Source organism: Amblyraja radiata, chromosome 3, assembly GCF_010909765.2.
Source record: "Amblyraja radiata isolate CabotCenter1 chromosome 3, sAmbRad1.1.pri, whole genome shotgun sequence".
NCBI lineage: Eukaryota > Metazoa > Chordata > Chondrichthyes > Rajiformes > Rajidae > Amblyraja > Amblyraja radiata.
This window is the reverse complement of record NC_045958.1, coordinates 66385324-66401225: the sequence shown is the minus strand read 5'-3', so window position 1 is coordinate 66401225 and position 15902 is coordinate 66385324. Positions and strand designations below refer to the sequence as shown.

Here is a 15902-nt window from a genome sequence, read left to right as displayed (position 1 = left end):
GGTGGCCAATGAAATTAACAAGCAATTGCATTAATTGACTATTCTTAAGAAGGGTCTCAACCCAAAATGTCACCCATTCCTTCTCTCCAGACATGCTGCCTGTCCCGCTCAGTTAATGCAGCAATTTGTGTCTACCTGCTTCAATTCAAATGGTATCAGCTAACATAAAAGTCAAGGATGGTCACAAAATGCTGGAGTGACTCAGCGGGCCAGGCAGCATCACTGGAGAAAAGTAATAGGTGACGTTCGGGTCGAAACCCTTCTTTGGTCTGAAGTCTGAAGACGGGTACCGACCCAAAACGTCAACTATTCCTTTTCGCCAGAGCTACTGTCTGACCCGTTGGGTTATTCCAGGATTTTGTGTCTAACTTCAGTATAAACCAGCATCTGCAGTTCCTTCCTATGCATAAAGATCAAGGACGTTGCTGGGTGACTGTCTGATGAGAATAGAATTCTGAAATGACGAAATGAGCTTGAAACGAGAAGGGTGGGAGATCTGAGAGAAAAATGCAAGTACAGAGAGAACCTGGGAATTTTTGCCTGGAGGGCTGGCAGGAGGGAATCACCACAGGCAACTCAATCAATGAGGGCCTTGAGCTCCTTGCACACGTTGAAAGTAAGGGCAGAAAGACATTGACAAAAATTACATTTAGTATGAGGGAATAAAACAGATTATCTTTTTATTTTAACAGACTCCCCTGCAATTTGTAATTGTGCAATAACCGGATCATGTTAATACTTTCTTAAAACAGAGAAGATCGAACAGTATGTACTGATAAAAATTAGAGGTAACACTTCAGGTTCATCCACCCATCAGCTGACTTTTCCCATCTTTTCTGTTTCTATTTAGATCTCCGACACTCGCAGTATTTTGCCTTCAGACATAGAAACATAGAACATAGAAAATAGGTGCAGGAGTAGGCCATTCGGCCCTTCGAGCCTGCACTGCCATTCAATATGATCATGGCTGATCATCCAACTCAGTATCCTGTACCTGCTTCTCTCCATACCCCCTGATCCCTTTAGCCACAAGGGCCACATCTAACTCCCTCTTAAATATAGCCAATGAACTGGCCTCAACTACCTTCTGTGGCAGAGAATTCCAGAGATTCACCACTCTCTGTGTGAATTTTTTTTTCTCATCTCGGTCCTAAAAGATTTTCCCCTTATCCTTAAACAGTGACCCCTTGTTCTGGACTTCCCCAACATCGGGAACAATCGTCCTGCATCTAGCCTGTCCAACCCCTTTTGTAAGTTTCTATAAGATCCCCCCTCAATCTTCTAAATTCTAGCGAGTACAAGCCGAGTCTATCCAGTCTTTCTTCATATGAAAGTCCTGACATCCCAGGGATCAGTCTGGTGAACCTTCTCTGTACTCCCTCTACGGCAAGAATGTCTTTCCTCAGATTAGGAGACCAAAACTGTACGCAATACTCCAGGTGTGGTCTCACCAAGACCCTGTACAACTGCAGTAGAACCTCCCTGCTTCTATACTCAAATCCTTTTGCTATGAATGCTAACATACCATTCGCTTTCTTCACTGCCTGCTGCACCTGCTTGCCTACTTTCAATGACTGGTGTACCATGACACCCAGTCTTGTTGCATCTCCCATTTTCCTAATCGGCCACCATTCAGATATAAAGTCTACTTTCCTGTTTTTGCCACCAAAGTGGATAACCTCACATTTATTCACATTATGCTGCATCTGCCATGCATTTGCCCACTCACCCAACCTATCCAAGTCACCTTGCAGCCTCCTAGCATCTTCCTCACAGCTAACACTGCCCCCCAGCTTCGTGTCATCCGCAAACTTGGAGATGTTGCATTCAATTCCCTCGTCCAAATCATTAATATATATTGTAAATAGCTGGGGTCCCAGCAGAGCCTTGCGGTACCCCACTAGTCACTGCCTGCCATTGTGAAAAGGACCCGTTTACTCCTACTCTTTGCTTCCTGTCTGCCAGCCAGTTCTCTATCCACATCAATACTGAACCCCCAATACCGTGTGCTTTAAGTTTGTATCTCCGACATCTCCCTACCGTTTCTAGATCTCACTGTCTCCATCACAGGAAACAGACTTCTGACCGACATCTACTACAAACCCACTGACTCCCATAGTTATCTTGACTATACTTCTTCCCACCCTGCTTCCTGTAACGACTTTATCCTGTACTCTCGATTCCTCCGTCTACGCCACATCTGCGCCCAGGATGAAGATTTCCATACCAGGGTATCGGAGATGTCCTCATTCTTTAGGAAACAGGGGTTCCCCTCTTCCATTATAGACGAGGCTCTCACTAGGGTCTCCTCGATATCCCGCAGCTTCGCTCTCACCTTCTACCCCATCAGCTGTCGCATACAGCATATAATCCTCCAACATTTTTGCGACCTCCATCGGGATCCCACTACTGGCCACATCTTCCCATCTCCACCCCTTTCAGCTTTCCGCAGAGACCGTTCCCTCCAAAACTCCCTGGTCAACTCGTCCTTTCCCACCCAAACCACCCCCTCCCCAGTTACTTTCCCCTGCAACCGCAGGAGATGCAACACCTGTCCCTTTACCTCCCCCCTCGACTCCATCCAAGGACCCAAATAGTCTTTTCAAGTGAGGCAGAGGTTCACTTGCACCTTCTCCAACCTCATTTACTGTATCCGCTGTTCCTGGTGTCAACTTCTCTACATCGGCGGGACCAAGCGCAGGCTTGGCAATCGTTTCACTGATCACCTCCGCTCAGTCCGTCTTAACCTACCTGATCTCATCACTACAACTCCCCCTCCCATTCCCTAACCTTTCTGTCCTGGGCCTCCTCCATTGTCAGAGTGAGGCCCAGTGCAAATTGGAGGAACAAATTTGCTTGGGTAGTTTACACCCCAGCAGTACAAACATTGACTTCTCTAACTTCAGATAGCCCTTGCTTTCTCTCTCCATCCCCTTCCCCTTCCCAGTTCTCCCACTAGTCTTAATGTCTCCGCCTACATTCTATCTATGTCACGCCCCCTCCCCGGACATCAGTCTGAAGAAGGGTCTCGACCCAAAACGTCACCCATTCCTTCTCTCCAGAGATGCTGCCTCACCCGCTGAGTTACTCCAGCATTTGTGTCTACCCCGGAACTTTCTAAGTTGGGTACATTTTAGATCGGCTATTGAGTGTGGTGAAGTTGGGTGCATGAGTTTTGTTAACAAGAGTGAACGTTTGAGATTGCCCGCCGACTTTGCCGTGGTGCAATGTATATTGTGTAGTTGTGTAGTTTATTGTGTTGTGTAGTTGTGCAATTGTGTATATTGTGTAGTTTTGTTTATTGTCACGTGTACCGAGGTACACTCATGATTATCCCGTATCCCATCCTTCTGCAAATCCTCCTATTACAATGCTTGTGTGTGAATTCCGCAAAGATTTGCAACCATTGGATGGTTTTCATGGCCACGTCAGTCTCAACTTCCTGATCAGGATTTATTCAGCAGAATTTTCAAGGTACAAGGCAGTGGAGAGCTTTCAAAATTCCAGTCATATCTGTGGATGCTATGGGACATATACAGGAATTTAAATAATTTAGTCCTGAACTTGTTGACAAGTCAAGAGAGAGAAACAGTCAACAAGAATTAAAATCTTTCAAATGAAGGTTGCAATGTTTGGCTTTTTAAACCCAGAGGTAAACAAATACACAACAGTGGCAAAGGGTATGGGTTGGAAAATTGAAAAGGAAAAGCTTGGTGTATTGTTGGTCAGAAGATACGCGGAACTACCAGATCCTCTTTGCCAAAGTATAATTTCTGAAATGCCGTCAAAGACCTGGCCTCCTAAATATCAAAGCAATATACTCTAAAATAGACACAAAAAGCTGGAGTAACTCAGCGGGCCCGGCAGCATCTCTGGAGAGAAGAAATGGGTGACGTTTCGGGTCGAGACCCTTCTTCTGACTGGTTAGGGATAAGGGAAACAAAAGATATAGATTGCGATGTGGAGAGATAAAGAACAATGAATGAAAGATATGCAAAAAAGTAACGATAATACAGGAAACGCCATTGTAAGCTATTTTTAGGGTGAAAATGAGAAGCTAATGCGACTTGGGTGGGGGAGGGATAGAGAGAGTGGGAATGCCGGGGCTACCTGAAGTGAGATCAATCGATATTCATACCACTGAGATGTAAGCTGCCCAAACGAAATATGAGATGCTGTTCCTCCAATTGCATCTGGCAATGGAGGAGACCGAGGACAGAAAGGTCTGTGTAGGAATGGGAAGGAGAATTAAAGTGTCCAACAACCGGGACATCAGGTTGGTTCAGGAGCGCTGAGCGAAGGTGTACTGCGAAATGATCGCCCAGTCTGCATTTGGTCTATATCTCTCGTTTCACTTATCCCTAGCCAGTCTGAAGAAGGGTCTCGACCCAAAATGTCACCCATTCCTTCTCTCCAGAGATGCTGCTGACTTACCCCAGCTTTTTGTGTCTTTCTTCGGTTTAAACCAGCATCTGCAGTTCCTTCTAATGCAATATACTCTAACTTTCTCCTGGTATTCAAGCCATTATAGCAGAAAGATAACATTGACAAAGAATAAAACTATTAAAGTGGATGGTGATATCCTTGTCCTGCTGCTTAGGGTCAAACATACTGAGAGACTCACTTTCGCGCCTCTTACTGACCTGTCAACAAGTTAGAGAAGTTGGAAAGAGGGATTTCAAATGGTAATGGATTACTGGAGTGCTGTAGTTGGATTACTTTGCAGCAACCCATGAAAGATGAAGAAGCACCATCTGTGTGAGTGATTCATAGACAGAGATGCGTAAGTCACAAAGTCAACTCTTCATCAATTGAATATTTGTCAACTTGTCCAGAAGGAACTGCTGGGACAAGTAGTGATGTCTGATAAGCCCAGCAATCACGGGTCAGCTCTGGGTTTGGACAGGAGCACAGACCAGATGAATTGATCAACCCAACTGCCAGACTCGATCACACAATGATTAGAAGGGCTCTTGCCATGTATGTGTTTTATATTGCTCAACCAGTAGCAGGATGAGAATCTGCCAAATTCTTAATCACAACAGAGACCATGGCAACAGTGTCTGAAAGCAAACTCACCAAGCAACCAACATTTCAGAGGTAAGAAATTAGGAACATGTCGACAAAGATTTTGAATGAGGCATTTAATACCAATAGGTTTCAAAATACAATAAATATTTTGATGATAACATGAAGTTTCGGATATTTTAGGTTACTCAATATGCACAGCAAATGGACTAGTAGGCCCCCCTCGGTCATGACTGACCATGGGTGATGCATCCTAGTTGTTGGCTGCTTGCTCCAAACCTCGGCTGGAGCAGCGTCGCTTGTGGTTGAAGATACCAATACGGGAGAGACAGTCTCTGTCGCATAGGTCACATTTGTGTGTGGTCTCTGGTTTGTTGAAGTTGCTGCGCTCCTTTCTGCGTTCCCGCTTGTCTGCCGCTGCGTTCAACAGTTTCTCTTCCCCCGTTTTGAGATGTTGGTTCAGGGTATCTCTCCACCTCGTGTGGTCAGCTGCAACGCTCTCCCAGGACTCCACATCGATGACTAGCGCCTTCATGTCTCTCTTGCAGACATCCTTGTAACGTAGCTGGGGGCGGCCGATGGTTCTCCTCCCAGATGTCAGCTCTCCATAGAGGATGTCTTTTGGAATACGGCCATCCTCCATGCGGTGAACATGGCCCAGCCATCACAGTCTGTGCTGCCTGAGTAGAGTGTAAATACTGGGAAGGCCAGCGCAAAACAAGATCTCGGCGTTGGACACTCTGTCTTGCCAGGATATGCCCAGGATACGGCAGATGCTTCTCAGGTGGAAGGTGTTGAGTCTTCTCTCCTGCCTGGCATATGTAGTCCTTATCTCACTGCCGTACACCAGCGTGCTGTTGACACAGACGTTGTAGACTGCTATCTTTGTCTTCACTGTCAGCTTTGGGTTGGTCCACACTCGAGTTGTGAGGCGAGTGAGAGTTGTAGCTGCCTTCCTGATCCTCTTATCAATCTCTGTGTCCAAGGAGAGGTTGTCGGTGATGGTGGAGCCGAGGTACGTGAACTGATGGACGGCATCAAGTTCGTAGTCGTCGATGGTGATGTCAGGCGGCGCCTCTGTACCCTGCCCCAAGACGTTCATCTTCTTCAGGCTGATGGTCAGCATGAAGTCCTTGCATGCCCGATAGAAGCAGTCCATCAGTGACTGTAGTTCCTCTGTTTGCTCTGAGGCGGGTGAGGTTGAGGAGCCTGCCATCTGATCTACTACGCAGGTAGATCCCCTCTGTTGCAGTGCCAAAGGCATGTTTCAGGAGCAGAGCAAAGAAAATCCCAAAGAGTGTGGGAGCGGGGACGCAGCCTTGTTTGACGCCACTGCAGGTCGAAGGGCTCAGAGAAGCTGCCATTGAACTGCACTGTCCCCTTTGTGTTGATGTCGAAGGATTCTATCATGCTCTGCAGTTATGATGGGTTTCAAAATACACTATATTTTGATGATAACCTGTGAGGTTTCTGATATTTTAGGTCACTCAATATGCACAGCAAATGGACTAGAAGCTATGAAATAATAGAAATAACAGTCACATTATCACTAAAAATACTAAGAAGATGGTATTCAGTCCCTGCATCTTTTTCCCCCAAGGCTGGAAATGAACAGACATGGGAGTATAGCTTTAAGGTGGGTGGGAGGGCAAGGTTTAAAAGAGATGTGCACAGCTAGTCGTCGTCCCCCCACCACACACACACACACGCACAGAGTGCTGAGTGCAGGGAACACAATGCCAGGACTGGTGGTGGAGGAAGATACGATAGTGGCACTTAAGAGGTTTTTACATAGGCACATGGATATGCAGGGAATGGATCACATGCAGGCAGAGATTAGTTTAAATTGGTGTCAGGATCGGCAGTCATTAATGGGTTTTAGAGCTAGTTCCAATGCTGTAGTACTATGTTCTTTCAAAGGAAACCCATTAACAATATTATATAACTGCTATAACGCTCTGTATGGCTGCCATGAATAAAAAGGTTGTAAACCTTGGCAGTGCAGTGTTTAGATTTTTGTCAGCAATAAGCCAGCATTTTCAAAATCTATGTACACGAAGCTTTCAACTTCTCTTTGCTACAATCAAAAGGTGGGGCTTAGACAGTTCCTCACTCTTTTCCATTATTCTCTACTGATGAAATGGAGATGAAATTGTAATGAATTGAGCAGCAGAGACTATTCAAGGTACTTCTGAAAGGTCATTCCTTTCCACAGATGATATCATAATATTCACATCTCTTCTCTGTTTTCCGCAAGCTGCTGCTCCCGATTCCCATGCTCTCCAGAATTTATTCATATCTCACCACAAGCATATATTTTGCTGAGAGGCATAAAACATCATTTCCCACTTTGTTTCAACATACTTCAAAAGGAAAAAAGCAATAAATGGGGTTGATGCCAAAAGTAAACATTTGAGTCATTATTATTGTTTAAAGTATGACCATATTCCAAATTCCCTGATCCATGGCAATTATAAATGTTATTTTACTTCGGAGTCACGTGAGTGACTACGTGAAGAATCCCGCCAGGACGCATGCGTGTCATATCGCTACACGCATTGCAACGAGTCACAGCAGGGGGAACGACGTTCCCCTTAGCGGCAGAATTTGTAAGCCGGGAACAGCAGGTAAGGAGACTCTGCGTTCCTTCCACTTACCTTACAGGTGGAGACATGGACCAGATCCACAAAGGCTGCGAAAAAGCTGGCGGGGGAGAACCGCGGAGTTGCGGGCAGCCAGCAGCAGCAGCCAACGGCACGCCAATCTCCCGTAATGGGAACAGCTGTGCCCGACTTCGCTCCCGCACTGGCCACGGCCGGGCGGTAGAGCGAAGCAAAAAACTAACAGAGTCGTTGACTCCGATGAGTCCGACTCTGAATAGCCGCGAGCGGCCAGTGCCTGTGAGCATTGGGGCCGGTTGGAGCAGCTTCAGGAGCAGCCGCGAGCGGCCAGTGCCCGTGCACATTGGACTGGTTGGAGCGGGGAACAAGAGCAGCCGCGACGGCTGCAAGAACTGGAGCAGGAGCGGCTTCAGGAGCAGCCGCGACGGCCAGTGCCCGTGAGCATTGGAGCCCGTTGGAGCGGCTGCAGGAACTGGAGCAGCCGCGAGTGGCCAGTGCCCGAGAGCATTGGAGCCAGTTGGAGCGGCTGTTGGAGCAAATACTCCAAAGTGACAGGCTCCGGGAGATGGAGACTAGTCACAGTGGGCAGCTAGTAAGTCCTACAGCAGTACTCTTGTAGGGCTCCACAGTGTTTCTCCCTCATCAGAGGGGAGTACAGGGGGTCAATTCTGGGCTGACCCTGAAGAGGGGTGCAGAACATACCCCTAATGCACATGGGGTGCAAGAAAACCTATTGGATATGGTGTCCCAGTTTATTCAACCCAACCAAACTGGCCAAAACCTGGAACCTAAAATAGCTGCAAGTATCGACTACTTGTCATTCAACCAGCTATAAGGACAGGCATTATTGGACACCACAGCAAGACACTTACCACCAGGGAACTGCAAAACACTGAATGTTCCCAGTGTCAACCAGTGTATTTGAAAACATGTCGGAGCCTCAATCAGAGCCAGGGACTTGAAACTACAGAAAGTTCTGAAAGTCCTAACAGCGGGAATTACAGTTTTCGCCCGCACAATAAACAAAAAAGACATGACACAAGATCACCAGGATGCACTGGCTTTATTTTGCAACTACCAATACGAGTAAACAGCATTAGGAAGAAGTGCCATCCAACCGGCCTTAGAACCTAATTTGCAGGCCTATGCAAACCTGGAATCTCCAAACCACAAATATTACTATTTGGAGGCAACTTATCAAAACAGGTAAAAGAACTTGACGAAGAGGGTAAAACCCTGGGGCTCATTAAAGCAACGTCTAAAAACTACTTCGGCCAGAAAAAGCACCCCTACACACCACCAGTCGGCCAAGACAAACTGGTGAAAGCTCAAAGGCCAGGAACACTCAACATCGGTCTTTTTAGGCCATGGCCCAGATCGGCCTTCCTGGGGAATGCGCTAACCCTCAACACCGACCCAACTACAGATCCAGACACCGGCGCCTCAACGTCCACGGAGGATGCTGAAAAAGTAACAAACCTACCAATAGTAACCATGGAGGTAGGTGGGTCTGGTTCCTTACGAGGTTGGTGGGAGGTTACAATTCTATCTGGATGCATGGAATAAATTAACTACCGACACTTATATTTTCAGAAGTATAGGGTTATACCATAGAATTTATACAAAAACATAATCCTCCAGTTCAGCATGTACCGAACCGAATGTTCGTGCTTACAGGCAAAGAAAAATCAAAAGCGCATGCTGAACTACAGTGGCCATATAAAAAAGGAGTAATGGAGGAAACCCAACACGAATCACAGGAATTCGTGTCCAAAATCTTTATCATAAACAAGATGGTGGTTGCCGCATCATCATAGATTTGACTAATTTGAATACTTTCGTACTATATATTCATTACTAGATGGAAACCTTTGTTACTGCTAAGCAATTGATTTCCTAGGTTACTACATGGCAAGCATCGTTTTAAAAGATGCTTACTATACAGTACCCATTAGAGGTGACCACAGATGTTATTTAACACAATGGATCATCTGGGGTTCACCCTTAACTCAGTTCACATGTCAGTGACTTTGCCGAAAGAAAAGGTTACAGCCTTAATGGAGGCTTGCAGCAAAATCATTGACATCACAAAACCATCCATCAGACTGGTAGCAAGAATAATTGGCATAATAGTGGCTGCGTTTCCAGCCACACAAATCGGACCTTTACATTATCAAAAATTACAGAGGGCTAAAATACGAGCACTCAAAAATTATGGTGGTCATTTTGACAGACCAATGAAGCTACCAACAGAGGCCATAATGGAACTAAAATGGTGGAAAGATAACATTAGGCATTGTTCCTATCCAAACATTATCAGCTACCCGTCTATGGAACTACAAACTGATGCCAGTGCACTTGGATGGGGTGCTACCAATTCCATCTCCAGCTGTGGGGGAGATGGAATGCACAGGAGGCATCATTATTACAAACACTGGGCATAAACTACCTGGGAATGTTAAGTGCATTCCATGGCCTTAAGTCATATTGTTCTGGGTTATATCACCAGCATGTTAGACTACAAATTGACAACACCACCGTGGTAGCATATATTAACCATATGGGTGGAAACAAATCGACATTATGTGACAATCTGGCCAACACAATTTGGCAATAGTGTATCCAGAGAGAGATATTTGGATATCAGCTACCTACTTACCAGGTAAACTAAATTTAATGGCAGACAACAGGTCACGCAAATTCAATGAAAACACTGAATGGATGTTGGATAAAAATGTATTTGCTGAAATTACAGCACGGTATGGAACACCAGATATCGACCTATTCGCATCCAGGCTCACACCAGCTATCGAATTATGTTCATGGGAACCAGAACCTGGGGCAGTGGCAACAGATGCATTTTCGCTGCATTGGGGGATTGTTTATTTATGCATTCCCTCCTTTCTGCCTCATCAGTCGGGTATTTAGGAATATACAGCAAGACTCCGCGTCTGGTATTTTTATAGTACCCGATTGGCCTACTCAACCATGGGTCCCGGTGATACTCGACATGGTATTAGAACCATGCATCACCATCCATCATAGACCTAATTTACTAGTTCATCCCGCAACAAGGGGAAGTTACCCATGTCATAATTATATAAACCTATTAATTTGTAGAGTTTGAAAGCACCTCTACTACACCTGGGACTGACGGACCGAACAGTGGATATTATTTCAGCGGCCCACAGACAGTCCACCAAAAAAAAAAACAGTACTTGGTGTCATCAAGAAATGGGAAGTACTGTCACAACAATAAACATCACCCACAGATCTATGAACATCCCGTCTGTTCTGGAATTCCTGGCAAGCCTCCATTACGATGAGAGGCTCAGTCATAGTGCCATCAACTGCGCCAGAAGTGCTCTGTCAACATACCTGTGGCAAGGAACAGAGCGGCATTCTGTTGGGACACACCCTGGTAACCAAACTCATGAGGGGCATTTTTAATGTTAATCCCCCAAGAACCAGGTACTCCCAAATATGGGATGTGAGCATTGTACTGACCATGTTAAGAAACTGGTCTCCAGCTACAGCTCTGCCCCTACAGAAACTGACTATGAAAACAGTCATGCTGATGGCCTTGGTCACGGCACAAAGTGTCCAGTCACTACAGAAACTAAGGCTGGACAACATGACTATTTCATCTGGAAATTTAACTTTTCACATCAATGAATTAGTCAAACAGAACAGACAGGGGTCAGCAGGCCTAAAAACAGAATTCAGGGCCTACCCGACATGATCGTCTCTGTATTGTAACACACTTACTATTATATATGGAGTATACTAAGATCATCAGTGGGAAAGAAATGTCACTTTTAATCAGCTACAAACAGCCACTCAAAACAGTGACAGTCCAGACCATCTCTAGATGGCTAAAACAGGTCCTAATAAAGGCTGGAGTAGACACTAGCATTTTTAAATCTCACTCCACCAGGGCTGCAGCTACATCGGCAGCTATGAAGTTGGATGTTCCTATGGACCAAATCCTCAAGACAGCAGGATGGTCAACGGAGAAAACTTTCCAACGATTTTATAACAAACCAGTCATTGAACCTGGAACATTTGCAGAAACAATTTTAAGTTCTATAATATAATTTACCCCATAAATAGGGGCTATAATTTGGTGTTAATATATTTATCGTTGGGTTTTCAATATCGTATTGATGTCTAATGATGTTAACACTATTCTCCCCATAATCAAGGCAGATGTGATGCATGGACTCGTTTCCACGGCATGAAATCACAGAGCTTTAAAATCTTCACGTAGTCACTCATGTGACTCCGAAGTAAAATAGTAAGATTAAACGAGAACTTACCAGTTTGAAGTTTGATCGTTATTTTATGAGGAGTAACGTTGAGGGATTACGTGCCCTCCGCTCCCACCCTTGATCATATACTCAACTGGTATCTCTTCTCTAATCTTACTATGTTTAGTCATTACAGTTATCTGTGATTTCACACCGCTGCTTTGAAGAATGACACGCATGCGTCCTGGCGGGGTTCTTCACGTAATCCCTCAACGTTACTCCTCATAAAATAATGATCAAGCTTCAAACTGGTAAGTTCTCGTTTAATCTCACTATTTTTAATTGCAAGATTTCTTTTGCCAGACTCTTTTGCCCTGTCCTGCCTGGCCCACAAGAGCAAGGTTGAGTCATGATCATAGTTGACAACTTCCCCTATATTTTCCTTGGAGCTCCAACTGAGATGCACAGCATCACCATCTCCTTGCATGACCCCCCTCTCCAAGATGTGGACAGATGCACGGGTACAAAGGGTTTAGAAGGATATGAGCAAAATTCAGGAAAAGATTACAAACCCAGTTCGCCAGCTTAGTCGGCATGCACAAGATGAGCCAATGGGCCTGTTTCATGCTGTACAGCTCTATGACTCTATGCACACAACCCTGACTTTCAAATATTGTCTTTCCCTCATTACCGCCAGTCCAAATCTTGGAACTGCCTCTGCAACAAAACTGTGTGGAATACGTTCAGCAAACGTTCAACGAAGGGTGTCGCTGTCACCATCTGGGGTAATCAGAAATGACCCAAAATGCTGACCTTGCCGACAATGTTCAGATCCTGAAAAAAATTATAAATTGAAATGGGGAAAAAAACAATCTTCAAGGTTTTTTTCAATGCAAATAAAAGATATATTGGCATTCCTGATCAGTAAACTAAAATCTACCTGACTGAATTAGAGGTCATATTTACTGTTAAATAAAGTGCAATGTTTTGTTTGATAAAACTAGTTGCTAATTTTGATGATATATTTCTTAAGCTTTGTATTTTTCATTTCTGTATTCAAGTTTCTGTACACGGCATTGCTGTTTTCAAGAATAAAACCCAGTTGTCTTCAAGCAGTGGGGACTAGACTTACTCATCATATTTGATATGGTACAAAATATCACTGTCTGCAGAATCCACATTAGACGTAGATGGTGCACTGTCCAGATTATTTGACGTGATCCCACTACAGTGCTGTGATTGCTCTTGGTCCGAGGGATCTTTAGCATACTGAGCACATGCTCCTGTCCTTTCATTTCCATTGGCATCTCCCGAGTCATTCTTTTGTCCCTTTGTGCTCCGTGAAATATTTACAATGTGAGCTTCAAACCAGGCTCCAATGACCACATCATGGGCATCCACCAATTCGTTTATCTGTAAAATACAAATTAAAAAGAAAATCAAGACTCTTTCTTCAATTACCCAATGGTAAGCCAACAACATTATAAACATTCTTTTCTGTCGCATTGTGTTGAAATTCATAAAAAGAGAAGCATGTCAAACCAATTTAGTTTTGCACTTGCACACCTTTGCTTGAAACAAAGATCAAAGGTGAATGAAACAGGATGAGAACGTGTGATAGATAATGTAGAACTAGTGTGGCTCGGTGGGCTGAAGGGCCTTTCTGCAGGTGCTCAGCCAAGCACCTGCAGAATTCTCTTTAATCAAGCATTTGCCACACAGAGGTTCACCTGCACCTCCTCCAACCTCATCTATTGCATCCGCTGCTCTAGGTGTCAACTGCTCTACATCGGTGAGACCAAGCGCAGGCTTGGCGATCGATTCGCCCAACAACTCCACACAGTTCACATTAACCAACCTGGTCTCCCGATGGCTCAGCACTTCAACTCCCCATCCCAGTCCGAATCCGACCTTGCTGTCCTGGGCCTCCTCCATGGCCAGAGTGAGTCCCACCGCAAATTGGAGGAGCAGCACCTCATATTTCGCTTCGGTAATTTACACCCCAGCGGTATGAAAATTGACCTCCAATTTCAGGTAGTCCTTGCTTTCTTCCTCCTTTCCATCCCCTTCCAAGCTCTCCTGCAGCCCACTGTCTCCGCCACTTCCTTTCTTCTTCCCGCCCCCCCCCCCCCCACCCCCACATCAGTCTGAAGAAGGGTCTCGACCCGAAACGTCACCTATTCCTTCTCTCCATAGATGCTGCCTCACCCGCTGAGTTTCTCCAGCATTTTTATCTACCTTCGGTATTTCCAGCATCTGCAGTTCTTTCTTAAACCATTCAGATAATAATCTGCCTTCCTGTTTTTGCCACCAAATTGCATAACCTCACATTTATCCATATTATACTGCATCTGCCATGCACCCTGCAGCCTCATAGCATCCTCATTGCAGCCCACATTGCCACCCAGCTTTGTGTCATCCGCAAACTTGGAGATGTTTCATTTAATTCCCTCATCTAAACCGTTAATATATATTGCAAATAACTGGAGTCCCAGCACCGAGCCTTGCGGCACCCCACCTGTCACTGCCTGCCATTCTGAAAAGGACCTGTTAATTCTTACTCTTTCCTTCCTGTCTGCCAACCAGTTCTCTATCCATGTCAATACCCTACCCTCAATACCATGTGCTCCAATTTTATACACTAATCTCTGATGTGGGACCTTGTCAAAGGGGGTTTGAAAGTCCAGATACACCGTATCTACTGGCTCTCCTTATCCATTCTACTTGTTACATCCTCAAAAAATTCCAGAAGATTAGTCATGCATGATTTCATCTTCATAAATCCATGCTGACTTTGACCGGTCCTGTCACTGCTATCCAAATGCACTGCTATTAACAATCCACTCAAGCATCTTCCCCACTATCGATGCAAGGCTAACTGGTCTATAATTCCCTGATTTCTCTCTCCCTCCTTTCTTAAAAAGTGGAGTTACATTGACTACCCTGCGGTCCATAGGAACTGATCCAGAGTCGAGAGAACATTGGAAAATGGTCACCAATGCATCCACGATTTCTTGAGTATTCTGGGATGCAGACCTCTGGGGATTTATCTGCCCTCAGTCCCAACAGTTTACCTAACACCATTTCCTGACTAATGTGGATTCCTTTCAGTTCCTCCCTCCCACTAAATCCTCGGTCCCCTAGTATTTCTGGGAGATTGTTTGTGTCTTCATTAGTGAAGACAGAACCAAAGTACTCATTTAACTGTTCTGACATTTCTTTGATTCTTATTATAAATTCACCTGCCTCTGAAAATAAGGGACCTTCATTTGTCTTCACTAATCTTTTCCTTTTTGTATATCTAAAGAAGCTTTTAGAGTCAGTTTTTATATTCCCTGCAAGCTTTCTTCCATGCTCTTTATTCCCCCCCTCTTAATTAACCCCTTTGTCCTCCTCTATTGAGTTCTAAATTTCTCCTAGTCCCCCGGTTTGCTGCTTCCTCTGTCCAATTTTATGCCTTTTCCATGGATTAAACACTATCCTCGATTTCCCTCATTAGACACGGTTGAGCCACCTTCCCCCTTTTATTTTTTCACCAAACAGGGATGAACAATTTTTTGGAGTTTATCCACGCGGTCTTTGCATCTCCACCGCAACTCTTTAAGTATAATTTGCCAATTCCCGTCACATACCTTCAACGTCTCCTTTCTTTAAGTTCAGAACCTGAGTCTCTGAATTAACCGTGTCACTTTCCATCCTAATGCAGAATTCCACCATATTATGGTCACTGTTGCCCAAGGAGCTTTGCACAACAAGATCGCTAACTAATCCTTCCTCATTACACAATACCCAGTCTAGGATGGCCTGTCCTCTAGTCGTTTCTTCTACAAATTGGTTTAAAGAACCATCCCGTATACATTCCATTCTTCCTCCTCAGCACTGCTACCAATTTGTTTAAGAAGGAACTGCAGATGCTGGAAAATCGAAGGTAGACAAAAGTACTGGAGAAACTCAGTGGGTGCAGCAGCATCTATGGAGCGAAGGAAATAGGCAACGTTTCGGG

General features: G+C 44.9%; 1 protein-coding gene across 2 annotated transcripts in view; it reads right to left on the bottom strand.

The window, feature by feature from the left end:
- Positions 1 to 15902, bottom strand: part of uhrf2 (ubiquitin like with PHD and ring finger domains 2) — a 112252-nt gene that overhangs the window by 48135 nt on the left and 48215 nt on the right. For both annotated transcript variants that reach the window (XM_033017962.1, XM_033017963.1), the window contains one exon: positions 13032 to 13312. In XM_033017962.1, the coding sequence (XP_032873853.1) occupies positions 13032 to 13312 (281 nt within the window). The remainder of the gene's footprint in view (positions 1 to 13031; positions 13313 to 15902) is intronic.